The 12,922-nt window shown below is 54.2% G+C and overlaps 1 protein-coding gene across 1 annotated transcript in view; it reads right to left on the bottom strand.

The window, feature by feature from the left end:
• LOC141162650 (uncharacterized) overlaps positions 1-12,023 on the bottom strand; it is a 155,592-nt gene extending 143,569 nt beyond the window's left edge. The window contains exon 1 of the mRNA XM_073648980.1: positions 11,583-12,023. Within this exon, the coding sequence (XP_073505081.1) occupies positions 11,583-11,898 (316 nt within the window). The 5' untranslated portion in view covers positions 11,899-12,023. The remainder of the gene's footprint in view (positions 1-11,582) is intronic.
• Positions 12,024-12,922: the final 899 nt, after the last annotated feature.

Genomic DNA, 12,922 nt, shown 5'->3' with positions numbered 1-12,922 from the left:
CAGAAGTACAAGTTCAGTGCTCAGAGACACGCCTGAGGTGAGGAGGCTGAGCCCGACCACCACTGAGCAAGACACAAAAGTACAAGGTGCTCAGTGCTCAGAGACACGGCCGAGGTGAGGGGGCTGAGCACGACCACCACTGAGCAAGACACAGAAGTATAAGGTGCTCAGAGACACGGCCGAGGTGAGGAGGCTGAGCCCGACCACCACTGAGCAAGACACAGAAGTACAAAGTGTTCAGTGCTCAGAGACACGGCCGAGGTGAGGAGGCTGAGCACGACCACCACTGAGCAAGACACAGAAGTATAAGGTGCTCAGAGACACGGCCGAGGTGAGGAGGCTGAGCCCGACCACCACTGAGCAAGACACAGAAGTACAAGGTGTTCAGTGCTCAGAGACACAGCCGAGGTGAGGAGGCTGAGCCCGACCACCACTGAGCAAGACAGAAAAGTACAAGGTGTTCAGTGGTGGTCGGGCTCGGCCTCCTCACCTCGGCCGTGTCTCTGAGCACTGAACCCTTTGTACCTCTGTGTCTTGTTCAGTGGTGGTCGGGCTCGGCCTCCTCACCTCGGCCATGTCTCTGAGCACTGAACAAGACACAGAAGTACAAGGTGTTCAGTGCTCATGCATGGACGAGGTGAGGAGGCTGAGCCCGACCACCACTGAGCAATACACAGAAGTACAAGGTGTTCAGTTCTCAGACAGGCGGCCAAGGTGAGGAGGCTGAGCCCGACCACCGCTGAGCAAGACACAGAAGTACAAGGTGTTCAGTGCTCAGACACACGGCCAAAGTGAGGAGGCTGAGCCCGACCACCACTGAGCAAGACACAGAAGTATAAGGTGCTCAGAGACACAGCCGAGGTGAGGAGGCTGAGCCCGACCACCACTGAGCAAGACACAAAAGTACAAGGTGCTCAGTGCTCAGAGACACGGCCGAGGTGAGGAGGCTGAGTCCGACCACCACTGAGCAAGACACAGAAGTACAAGGTGTTCAGTGCTCAGAGACACGGCCGAGGCGAGGAGGCTGAGCCCGACCACCACTGAGCAAGACACAGAAGTACAAGGTGTTCAGTTCTCAGACAGGCGGACAAGGTGAGGAGGCTGAGCCCGACCACCACTGAGCAAGACACAGAAGTGCAAGTTGTTCAGTGCTCAGAGACACGGCTGAGGTGAGGAGGCTGAGCCCGACCACCACTGAGCAAGACACAGAAGTACAAGTTGTTCAGTGCTCAGAGACACGGCTGAGGTGAGGAGGCTGAGCCCGACCACCACTGAGCAAGACAGAAAAGTACAAGGTGCTCAGTGCTCAGAGACACAGCCGAGGTGAGGAGGCTGAGCCCGACCACCACTGAGCAAGACAGAAAAGTACAAGGTGTTCAGTGGTGGTCGGGCTCGGCCTCCTCACCTCGGCCGTGTCTCTGAGCACTGAACACTTTGTACCTCTGTGTCTTGTTCAGTGGTGGTCGGGCTCGGTCTCCTCACCTCGGCCATGTCTCTGAGCACTGAACAAGACACAGAAGTACAAGGTGTTCAGTGCTCAGGCATGGACGAGGTGAGGAGGCTGAGCCCGACCACCACTGAGCAATACACAGAAGTACAAGGTGTTCAGTTCTCAGACAGGCGGCCAAGGTGAGGAGGCTGAGCCCGACCACCGCTGAGCAAGACACAAAAGTACAAGGTGTTCAGTGCTCAGACAAACGGCCAAAGTGAGGAGGCTGAGCCCGACCACCACTGAGCAAGACACAGAAGTACAAGGTGTTCAGTGCTCAGAGACACGGCCGAGGTGAGGAGGCTGAGCCCGACCACCACTGAGCAAGACACAGAAGTACAAGGTGTTCAGTGCTCAGAGACACGGCCGAGGTGAGGAGGCTGAGCCCGACCACCACTGAAGCAAGACACAGAAGTACAAGGTGTTCAGTGCTCAGAGACACGGCCGAGGTGAGGAGGCTGAGCCCGACCACCACTGAGCAAGACACAGAAGTACAAAGTGTTCAGTGCTCAGAGACACGGCCGAGGTGAGGAGGCTGAGCACGACCACCACTGAGCAAGACACAGAAGTATAAGGTGCTCAGAGACACGGCCGAGGTGAGGAGGCTGAGCCCGACCACCACTGAGCAAGACACAAAAGTACAAGGTGCTCAGTGCTCAGAGACATGGCCGAGGTGAGGAGGCTGAGCCCGACCACCACTGAGCAAGACACAGAATTACAAGGTGTTCAGTGCTCAGAGACACGGCCGAGGTGAGGAGGCTGAGCCCAACCACCACTGACTAAGACACAGAAGTATAAGGTGCTCAGAGACACGGCCGAGGTGAGGAGGCTGAGCCCGACCACCACTGAGCAAGACACAGAAGTACAAGGTGCTCAGTGCTCAGAGACACGGCCGAGGTGAGGAGGCTGAGCCCGACCACCACTGAGCAAGACACAGAAGTACAAGGTGTTCAGTGCTCAGAGACACGGCCGAGGTGAGGAGGCTGAGCCCGACCACCACTGAGCAAGACACAGAAGTACAAAGTGTTCAGTGCTCAGAGACACGGCCGAGGTGAGGAGGCTGAGCACGACCACCACTGAGCAAGACACAGAAGTATAAGGTGCTCAGAGACACGGCCGAGGTGAGGAGGCTGAGCCCGACCACCACTGAGCAAGACACAGAAGTACAAGGTGTTCAGTGCTCAGAGACACAGCCGAGGTGAGGAGGCTGAGCCCGACCACCACTGAGCAAGACAGAAAAGTACAAGGTGTTCAGTGGTGGTCGGGCTCGGCCTCCTCACCTCGGCCGTGTCTCTGAGCACTGAACACTTTGTACCTCTGTGTCTTGTTCAGTGGTGGTCGGGCTCGGCCTCCTCACCTCGGCCATGTCTCTGAGCACTGATCAAGACACAGAAGTACAAGGTGTTCAGTGCCCAGGCATGGACGAGGTGAGGAGGCTGAGCCCGACCACCACTGAACAATACACAGAAGTACAAGGTGTTCAGTTCTCAGACAGGCGGCCAAGGTGAGGAGGCTGAGCCCGACCACCGCTGAGCAAGACACAGAAGTACAAAGGTGTTCAGTGCTCAGACACACGGCCAAAGTGAGGAGGCTGAGCCCGAACACCACTGAGCAAGACACAGAAGTACAAAGTGCTCAGAGACACGGCCGAGGTGAGGTAGCTGAGCCCGACCACCACTGAGCAAGACACAAAAGTACAAGGTGCTCAGTGCTCAGAGACACGGCCGAGGTGAGAAGGCTGAGCCCGACCACCACTGAGCAAGACACAGAAGTACAAGGTGTTCAGTGCTCAGAGACACGGCCGAGGTGAGGAGGCTGAGCCCGACCACCACTGAGCAAGACACAGAAGTACAAGGTGTTCAGTTCTCAGACAGGCGGACAAGGTGAGGAGGCTGAGCCCGACCACCACTGAGCAAGACACAGAAGTGCAAGTTGTTCAGTGCTCAGAGACACGGCTGAGGTGAGGAGGCTGAGCCCGACCACCACTGAGCAAGACACAAAAGTACAAGGTGCTCAGTGCTCAGAGACACGGCCGAGGTGAGGAGGCTGAGCCCGACCACCACTGAGCAAGACACAGAAGTACAAGGTGTTCAGTGCTCAGAGACACGGCCGAGGTGAGGAGGCTGAGCCCGACCACCACTGAGCAAGACACAGAAGTACAAGGTGTTCAGTGCTCAGAGACACGGCCGAGGTGAGGAGGCTGAGCCCGACCACCATTGAGCAAGACACAAAAGTACAAGGTGTTCAGTGGTGGTCGGGCTCGGCCTCCTCACCTCGGCCGTGTCTCTGAGCACTGAACACTTTGTACCTCTGTGTCTTGTTCAGTGGTGGTCGGGCTCGGCCTCCTCACCTCGGCCATGTCTCTGAGCATTGAACAAGACACAGAAGTACAAGGTGTTCAGTGCTCAGGCATGGACGAGGTGAGGAGGCTGAGCCCGACCACCACTGAGCAAGACACAGAAGTACAAGGTGTTCAGTGCTCAGAGACACGGCCGAGGTGAGGAGGCTGAACCCGACCACCACAGAGCAATACACAGAAGTACAAGGTGTTCAGTGCTCAGAGACACAGGCCGAGGTGAGGAGGCTGAGCCCGACCACCACTGTGCAATACACAGAAGTACAAGGTGTTCAGTTCTCAGACAGGCGGCCAAGGTGAGGAGGCTGAGCCCGACCACCACTGAGCAAGACACAGAAGTACAAGGTGCTCAGTTCTCAGGCATGGCCAAGGTGAGGAGGTCGAGCCCGACCACCACTGAGCAAGACGCAGAAGTACAAGGTGTTCAGTGCTCAGAGACATGGCTTAGGTGAGGAGGCTGAGCCCGACCACCGCTGAGCAAGACACAGAAGTACAAGTTGTTCAGTGCTCAGACACACGGCCAAGGCGAGGAGGCTGAGCCCGACCACCACTGAGCAAGACACAGAAGTACAAGGTGCTCAGTGCTCAGGCATGGCCAAGGTGAGAAGGCCGAGCCCGACCACCACTGAGCAAGACGCAGAAGTACAAGGTGTTCAGTGCTCAGAGACACGGCTTAGGTGCGGAGGCTGAGCCCGACCACCACTGACTAAGACACAGAAGTACAAGGTGCTCAGTGCTCAGGCATGGCCGAGGTGAGGAGGCTGAGCCCGACCACCACTGAGCAAGACACAGAAGTACAAGGTGCTCAGTGCTCAGGCATGGCCGAGAAGAGGAGGCTGAGCCCGACCACCACTGAGCAAGACACAGAAGTACAACGTGTTCAGTGCTCAGAGACGCGGCCGAGGTGACGAGGCTGAGCCCGACCACCACTGTGCAATACATAGAAGTACAAGGTGTTCAGTGCTCAGACACGGCCGAGGTGAGGAGGCCGAGCCCGACCACCACTGAACAAGACACAGAGGTACAAAGTGTTCAGTGCTCAGAGACACGGCCGAGATGGTCGGGCTCGGCCTCCTCACCACTGAACACCTTGTACTTCTGTGTATTGCACAGTGGTGGTCCGGCTCAGCCTCCTCACCTCGGCCTCGTCTCTGAGCACTGAACACCTTGTACTTCTGTGTCTAGCTCAGTGGTGGTCGGGCTCAGCCTCCTCACCTCGGCCGTGTCTCTGAGCACTGAACACCTTGTACTTCTGTGTCTTGCTCAGTGGTGGTCGGGCTCAGCCTCCTCACCTCGGCCGTGTCTCTGAGCACTGAACACTTCGTACTTCTGTGTCTTGCACAGTGGTGGTCGGGCTCAGCCTCCTCACCTCAGCCGTGTCTCTGAGCACTGAACACCTTGTACTTCTGTGTCTTGCTCAGTGGTGGTCGGGCTCAGCCTTCTCACCTCGGCTGTGTCTCTGAGCACTGAACACCTTGTACTTCTGTGTCTTGCTCAGTGGTGGTCGGGCTCAGCCTCCTCACCTCGGCCGTGTCTCTGAGCACTGAACACCTTGTACTTCTGTGTCTTGCTCAGTGGTGGTCGGGCTCGGCCTCCTCACCTCGGCCGTGTCTCTGAGCACTGAGCACTTTGTACCTCTGTTTCTTGTTCAGTGGTGGTCGGGCTCGGCCTCCTCACCTCGGCCTTGTCTCTGAGCACTGAACAAGACACAGAAGTACAAGGTGCTCAGTGCTCAGGCATGGCCGAGGTGAGGAGGCTGAGCCCGACCACCACTGAGCAAGACACAGAAGTACAATGTGTTCAGTGCTCAGAGACGCGGCCGAGGTGAGGAGGCCGTGCCCGACCACCACTGAGCAAGACACAGAAGTACAAGGTGTTCAGTGCTCAGACACACGGCCAAGGTGAGGAGGCCGAGCCCGACCACCACTGAGCAAGACACAGAAATAAAAGGTGCTCAGTGCTCAGAGACACAGCCGAGGTGAGGAGGCTGAGTCCGACCACCACTGAGCAAGACACAGAAGTACAAGGTGCTCAGTGCTCAGAGACACGGCCGAGGTGAGGAGGCTGAGCCCGACCACCACTGAGCAAGACACAGAAGTACAAGGTGCTCAGTGCTCAGAGACACGGCCGAGGTGAGGAGGCTGAGCCCGACCACCACTGAGCAAGACACAGAAGTACAAGGTGCTCAGAGACCAAGCTGAGGTGAGGAAGGCAGGATGGAGAGACATGGTGCAGAATGGAGAGACATGGGGGCAGGATGGAGAGACATGGGGGCAGATTGGAGAGACATGGTGCAGGATGAAGAGACATGGGGGCAGAATGGAGAGACATGGGGGCAGGATGGAGAGATATGGGGGCAGGATGGAGAGACATGGTGCATGATAGAGAAACATGGTGCAGGATGGAGAGACATGGGGGCAGAATGGAGAGACATGGGGGCAGGATGGAGAGACTTGGTGCAGGATGGAGAGACATGGGGGCAGAATGGAGAGACATGGTGGAGAATGGAGAGAAATGGTGCAGGATGGAGAGACATGGGGCAGAATGGAGAGACATGGTGCAGGATGGAGAGACATGGTGCAGGATGGAGAGACATGGGGAGCAGGATGGAGAGACATGGGGGCAGGATGGAGAGACATGGGGGCAGGATGGAGAGACATGGTGCAGGATGGAGAGACATGGGGGCAGGATGGAGAGATATGGGGGCAGGATGGAGAGACATGGTGCAGGATGGAGAGACATGGTGTAGGATGAAGAGACATGGGGGCAGAATGGAGAGACATGGTGCAGGATGGAGAGATGTGGTGCAGGATGGAGAGACATGGTGGCAGAATGGAGAGACATGGGGGCAGGATGGAGAGACATGGTGCAGGATGGAGAGACATGGGGGCAGGATGGAGAGACATGGGGGCAGGATGGAGAGACATGGTGCAGGATGGAGAGACATGGTGCAGGATGGAGGGACATGGGGGCTGGATGGAGAGACATGGTGCAGGATGGAGAGCCATGGGGGCAGGATGGAGAGACATGGGGGCAGGATGGAGAGACATGGGGGCAGGATGGAGAGACATGGTGCAGGATGGAGAGAAATGGGGGCAGAATGAAGAGACATTGGGGCTGAATGGAGAGACATGGGGGCAGAATGGAGAGACATGGTGCAGGATGGAGACACATGGGGGCAGGATGGAGAGACATGGTGCAGGATGGAGAAACATGGTGCAGGATGGAGAGACATGGTGCAGGATGGAGAGACATGGGGGGCAGGATGGAGAGAGATGGGGCAGAATGGAGAGACATGGTGCAGGATGGAGAGACATGGGGGGCAGGATGGAGAGACATGGGGGCAGAATGGAGAGACATGGGGCAGAATGAAGAGACATTGGGGCAGAATGGAGAGACATGGGGGCAGAATGGAGAGACATGGGGGCAGAATGGAGAGACTTGGGGGCAGAATGGAGAGACATGGGGGCAGAATGGAGAGACATGGTGCAGGATGGAGAGACATGGTGCAGGATCGAGAGACATGGGGCAGAATGGAGAGACATGGTGCAGGATGGAGAGACATGGGGGCAGAATGGAGAGACATGGGGGCAGAATGGAGAGACATGGGGGCAGAATGGAGAGACATGGTGCAGGATCGAGAGACATGGGGCAGAATGGAGAGACATGGGGGCAGAACGGAGAGACATGGGGGCAGAATGAAGAGACATGGGGGCAGAATGGAGAGACATGGGGCAGAATGGAGAGACATGGGGCAGAATGGAGAGACATGGTGCAGGATGGAGAGACATGGGGGCAGAATGGAGAGACATGGGGACAGAATGGAGAGACATGGGGGCAGAATGGAGAGACATGGTGCAGGATGGAGAGACCTGGGGGCAGAATGGAAAGACATGGTGCAGGATTGAGAGACATGGGGGCAGAATGGAGAGACATGGGGCAGAATGGAGAGACATGGGGGCAGAATGGAGAGCCATGGTGGCAGGATGGAGAGACATGGTGCAGGATGGAGAGACAAGGTGCAGGATGGAGAGACATGGGGGCAGAATGGAGAGACATGGTGCAGGATGGAGAGACATGGGGGCAGAATGGAGAGACATGGTGCAGGATGGAGAGACAAGGTGCAGGATGGAGAGACATGGGGGCAGAATGGAGAGACATGGTGCAGGATGGAGAGACATGGGGGCAGAATGGAGAGACATGGGGGCAGAATGGAGAGACATGGGGGCAGAATGGAGAGACATGGTGCAGGATGAAGAGACATGGGGGCAGAATGGAGAGACATGGGGCAGAATGGAGAGACATGGGGCAGAATGGAGAGACATGGGGGCAGAATGGAGAGACATGGGGCAGGATGGAGAGACATGGGGGCAGAATGGAGAGACATGGGGCAGAATGGAGAGACATGGGGGCAGAATGGAGAGACATGGTGCAGAATGAAGAGACATGGTGCAGGATGAAGAGACATGGGGGCAGAATGGAGAGACATGGGGGCAGAATGGAGAGACATGGTGCAGGATGGAGAGACATGGGGGCAGGATGGAGAGACATGGTGCAGGATGGAGAAACATGGTGCAGGATGGAGAGACATGGTGCAGGATGGAGAGACATGGGGGGCAGGATGGAGAGAGATGGGGCAGAATGGAGAGACATGGTGCAGGATGGAGAGACATGGGGGGCAGGATGGAGAGACATGGGGGCAGAATGGAGAGACATGGGGCAGAATGAAGAGACATTGGGGCAGAATGGAGAGACATGGGGGCAGAATGGAGAGACATGGGGGCAGAATGGAGAGACTTGGGGGCAGAATGGAGAGACATGGGGGCAGAATGGAGAGACATGGTGCAGGATCGAGAGACATGGGGCAGAATGGAGAGACATGGTGCAGGATGGAGAGACATGGGGGCAGAATGGAGAGACATGGGGGCAGAATGGAGAGACATGGGGGCAGAATGGAGAGACATGGTGCAGGATCGAGAGACATGGGGCAGAATGGAGAGACATGGGGGCAGAACGGAGAGACATGGGGGCAGAATGGAGAGACATGGTGCAGGATGAAGAGACATGGGGGCAGAATGGAGAGACATGGGGCAGAATGGAGAGACATGGGGCAGAATGGAGAGACATGGGGCAGAATGGAGAGACATGGGGCAGAATGGAGAGACATGGTGCAGGATGGAGAGACATGGGGGCAGAATGGAGAGACATGGGGGCAGAATGGAGAGACATGGGGGCAGAATGGAGAGACATGGTGCAGGATCGAGAGAACTGGGGGCAGAATGGAGAGACATGGTGCAGGATGGAGAGACATGGGGGCAGAATGGAGAGACATGGGGCAGAATGGAGAGACATGGGGGCAGAATGGAGAGACATGGTGGCAGGATGGAGAGACATGGTGCAGGATGGAGAGACAAGGTGCAGGATGGAGAGACATGGGGGCAGAATGGAGAGACATGGTGCAGGATGGAGAGACATGGGGGCAGAATGGAGAGACATGGTGCAGGATGGAGAGACAAGGTGCAGGATGGAGAGACATGGGGGCAGAATGGAGAGACATGGTGCAGGATGGAGAGACATGGGGGCAGAATGGAGAGACATGGGGGCAGAATGGAGAGACATGGGGGCAGAATGGAGAGACATGGTGCAGGATGAAGAGACATGGGGGCAGAATGGAGAGACATGGGGCAGAATGGAGAGACATGGGGCAGAATGGAGAGACATGGGGGCAGAATGGAGAGACATGGGGCAGGATGGAGAGACATGGGGGCAGAATGGAGAGACATGGGGGCAGAATGGAGAGACATGGGGGCAGAATGGAGAGACATGGTGCAGAATGAAGAGACATGGTGCAGGATGAAGAGACATGGGGGCAGAATGGAGAGACATGGGGCAGAATGGAGAGACATGGGGGCAGAATGGAGAGAGATGGGGGCAGAATGGAGAGACATGGTGCAAGATGGAGAGACATGGTGCAGGATGGAGAGACAAGGTGCAGGATGGAGAGACATGGTGCAGGATGAAGAGACATGGTGCAGGATGGAGAGACATGGGGGCAGGATGGAGAGACATGGGGCAGAATGGAGAGACATGGGGGCAGAATGGAGAGACATGGTGCAGGATGGAGAGACATGGGGGCAGAATGGAGAGACATGGGGGCAGAATGGAGAGACATGGGGCAGAATGGAGAGACATGGGGGCAGAATGGAGAGACATGGGGCAGGATGGAGAGACATGGGGGCAGAATGGAGAGACATGGGGGCAGAATGGAGAGACATGGGGGCAGAATGGAGAGACATGGTGCAGAATGAAGAGACATGGTGCAGGATGAAGAGACATGGGGCAGAATGGAGAGACATGGGGCAGAATGGAGAGACATGGGGGCAGAATGGAGAGACTTGGGGGCAGAATGGAGAGACATGGTGCAGGATGGAGAGACATGGTGCAGGATGGAGAGACAAGGTGCAGGATGGAGAGACATGGTGCAGGATGAAGAGACATGGTGCAGGATGGAGAGACATGGGGGCAGGATGGAGAGACATGGGGCAGAATGGAGAGACATGGGGGCAGAATGGAGATACATGGTGCAGGATGGAGAGACATGGGGGCAAAATGGAGAGACATGGGGGCAGAATGGAGAGACATGGGGCAGAATGGAGAGACATGGGGGCAGAATGGAGAGACATGGGGCAGAATGGAGAGACATGGGGGCAGAATGGAGAGACATGGGGCAGAATGGAGAGACATGGGGGCAGAATGGAGAGACATGGGGCAGGATGGAGAGACATGGGGGCAGAATGGAGAGACATGGGGGCAGAATGGAGAGACATGGGGCAGGATGGAGAGACATGGTGCAGGATGGAGAGACATGGGGGCAGGATGGAGAGACATGGGGCAGAATGGAGAGACATGGGGGCAGAATGGAGAGACATGGGGCAGGATGGAGAGACATGGGGGCAGAATGGAGAGACATGGTGCAGGATGGAGAGACATGGTGCAGGATGGAGAGACATGGGGGCAGAATGGAGAGACATGGGGGCAGAATGGAGAGACTGAAAACCACCGCAGTGAAGGCCTGGCAGAGCATCAGAAAGGAGGAAACACAGCGTCTGGTGATGTCCATGAGTTCAAGACTTCAGGCAGTCATTGCCAACAAAGGGTTTTCAACCAAGTACTAGAAATGAACATTTTATTTACAATTATTTCATCTGTCCAATTACTTTTGGTCCCTTTAAAAACAGGGTGGCACATGTTAAGGAGCTGAAACTCCTAAACCCTTCATCCAATTTTAATGTGGATACCCTCAAATGAAAGCTGAAAGTCTGAACTTCAACTGCATCTGAATTGTTTTGTTTAAAATTCATTGTGGTAATGTCTAGAACCAAAATTAGAAAAATGTTCTCTCTGTCCAAATATATATGGACCTAACTGTAGGTCGTATTTCTTTTTGAATTTTTGTTCTAATTTCTTCAGTACAATAAGTGTTCTGTTTTAATAAGTAACATTATGGCTTAATAATAGGTGGTAGAAGAAAGGACATCTAGATGGTTCAGTTGCTGAATTGAGGCAATGAAATATTTAATGACCTAAATACATTCACACACTTGATATACACAGTATGGCCCCAGAAATCCAGACTACTAAACTATAAAACAACGATACATCACAGTGACAATGTCCTGGAGAACGTCAGTAAGAAGCCAGGTCTTCCCTCGCACCTTCCTGTTGTTTAGTTCTTACCAAGTTGGGCGAAGATCTCCCCAATTTCATATGTGTTCATTTTGGAGCAGCCCCTGTTATCCACCAGGACAATGTTCTCGGTGAGCGGGTAAGTCAACCTCTCCGTCGTGTTTTCCTCATCTGTATCAGCTGCATTTGCCCAATTTTTGTAGTCACTGTTGAACCAGACCCGCAGAACCGTGTTGATAAACGATGACTTTCCATGGCCAACGTACCCGAACAGCTGCAGGAGGATTCTCTGAAAACCCTGGTTGCCCCTTTTACATTTGTCAAAAGTGAAATATCTAATGTTTCTCCTCCTTTCTTCATCCTCCATGGCTGATGAGATGTCTGCACCTTCAACGCTCTGCTCTCAGAATAAACCACCAAGACGTAAGGCCAAAGTCTTCTATTTACAGCTTCTTCTATGTGAAAGTTGCTAAGATCTGATCTACTCCTCCTTTAGGCCTTGACTTTTTTTTTCCCTTTGACTGGACTTTCAAGTGGGGGTCAATGTTTGAATTCTTAAGGGAATATGTTTTTACTTCCTTGCACAATATCTTCCTACACAGTATGAGGTGAGAAAGTGAAACGGCTTTAGCAAAAAATCTTAAGAATTTTGTTTTCCCCACCGTCTGAGACACTGACAGGTGAACAGTGAGAGGATTTCTTTTACACCCTACAGTTTTATTCTTTGGAGACTCAGATAATAATAAAGTTCATTCAATTTGCATCCGGGATTGGTTTCTCGTTAGACCTTCTGTTCCGGAACGGCTTCAGAACAGCTGGAGCTTTGCAGGTTACTGACGTTCCACTAAAGAATGGAAGCTTATTTAAAAAAAAGAAACAAATATTCAGAAGTTATAAAGGAATGAAAATGTCTTATTAAGATCCTAATGGGTGGTCTTCTTCAAGAGGTAGTCTTTCCGAGAGGATTGTTTATATTTCCTCAACTTTCATCAATAATATAATAATAATCATTTTTTTATTTATATAGCACCAACATATTCCGCAGCGCTTTAAAATTCAGACAATTTACAGACATTATGGGCACTGTCCCCATTGGGGCTCACAATCTACATTCCCTATCAGTCTTTGGAGTGTGAGAGGAAACCGGAGAACCCGGAAGAAACCCACGCAAACATGGGGAGAACATACAAACTCCTTGCAGATGTTGTCCTTGGTGGGATTTGAACCCAGGACCCCAGCGCTGCAAAGGCTGCAGTGTTAACCACTGAGCCACCATACAGTGCTAACCACTGAGCCACCATACAGTGCTAACCACTGAGCCACCATGCTGGCCACGTGAGCCATCAAGACTGAAGCATATCATCAGGGAAGAAGATTGCAAAGATCATCAA

Source organism: Phyllobates terribilis, unplaced genomic scaffold, assembly GCF_046119375.1.
Source record: "Phyllobates terribilis strain yellow unplaced genomic scaffold, ASM4611937v1 Scaffold_9__5_contigs__length_417890890, whole genome shotgun sequence".
Lineage (NCBI taxonomy): Eukaryota > Metazoa > Chordata > Amphibia > Anura > Dendrobatidae > Phyllobates > Phyllobates terribilis.
This window is presented reverse-complemented; position numbering and strand designations above follow the sequence as displayed.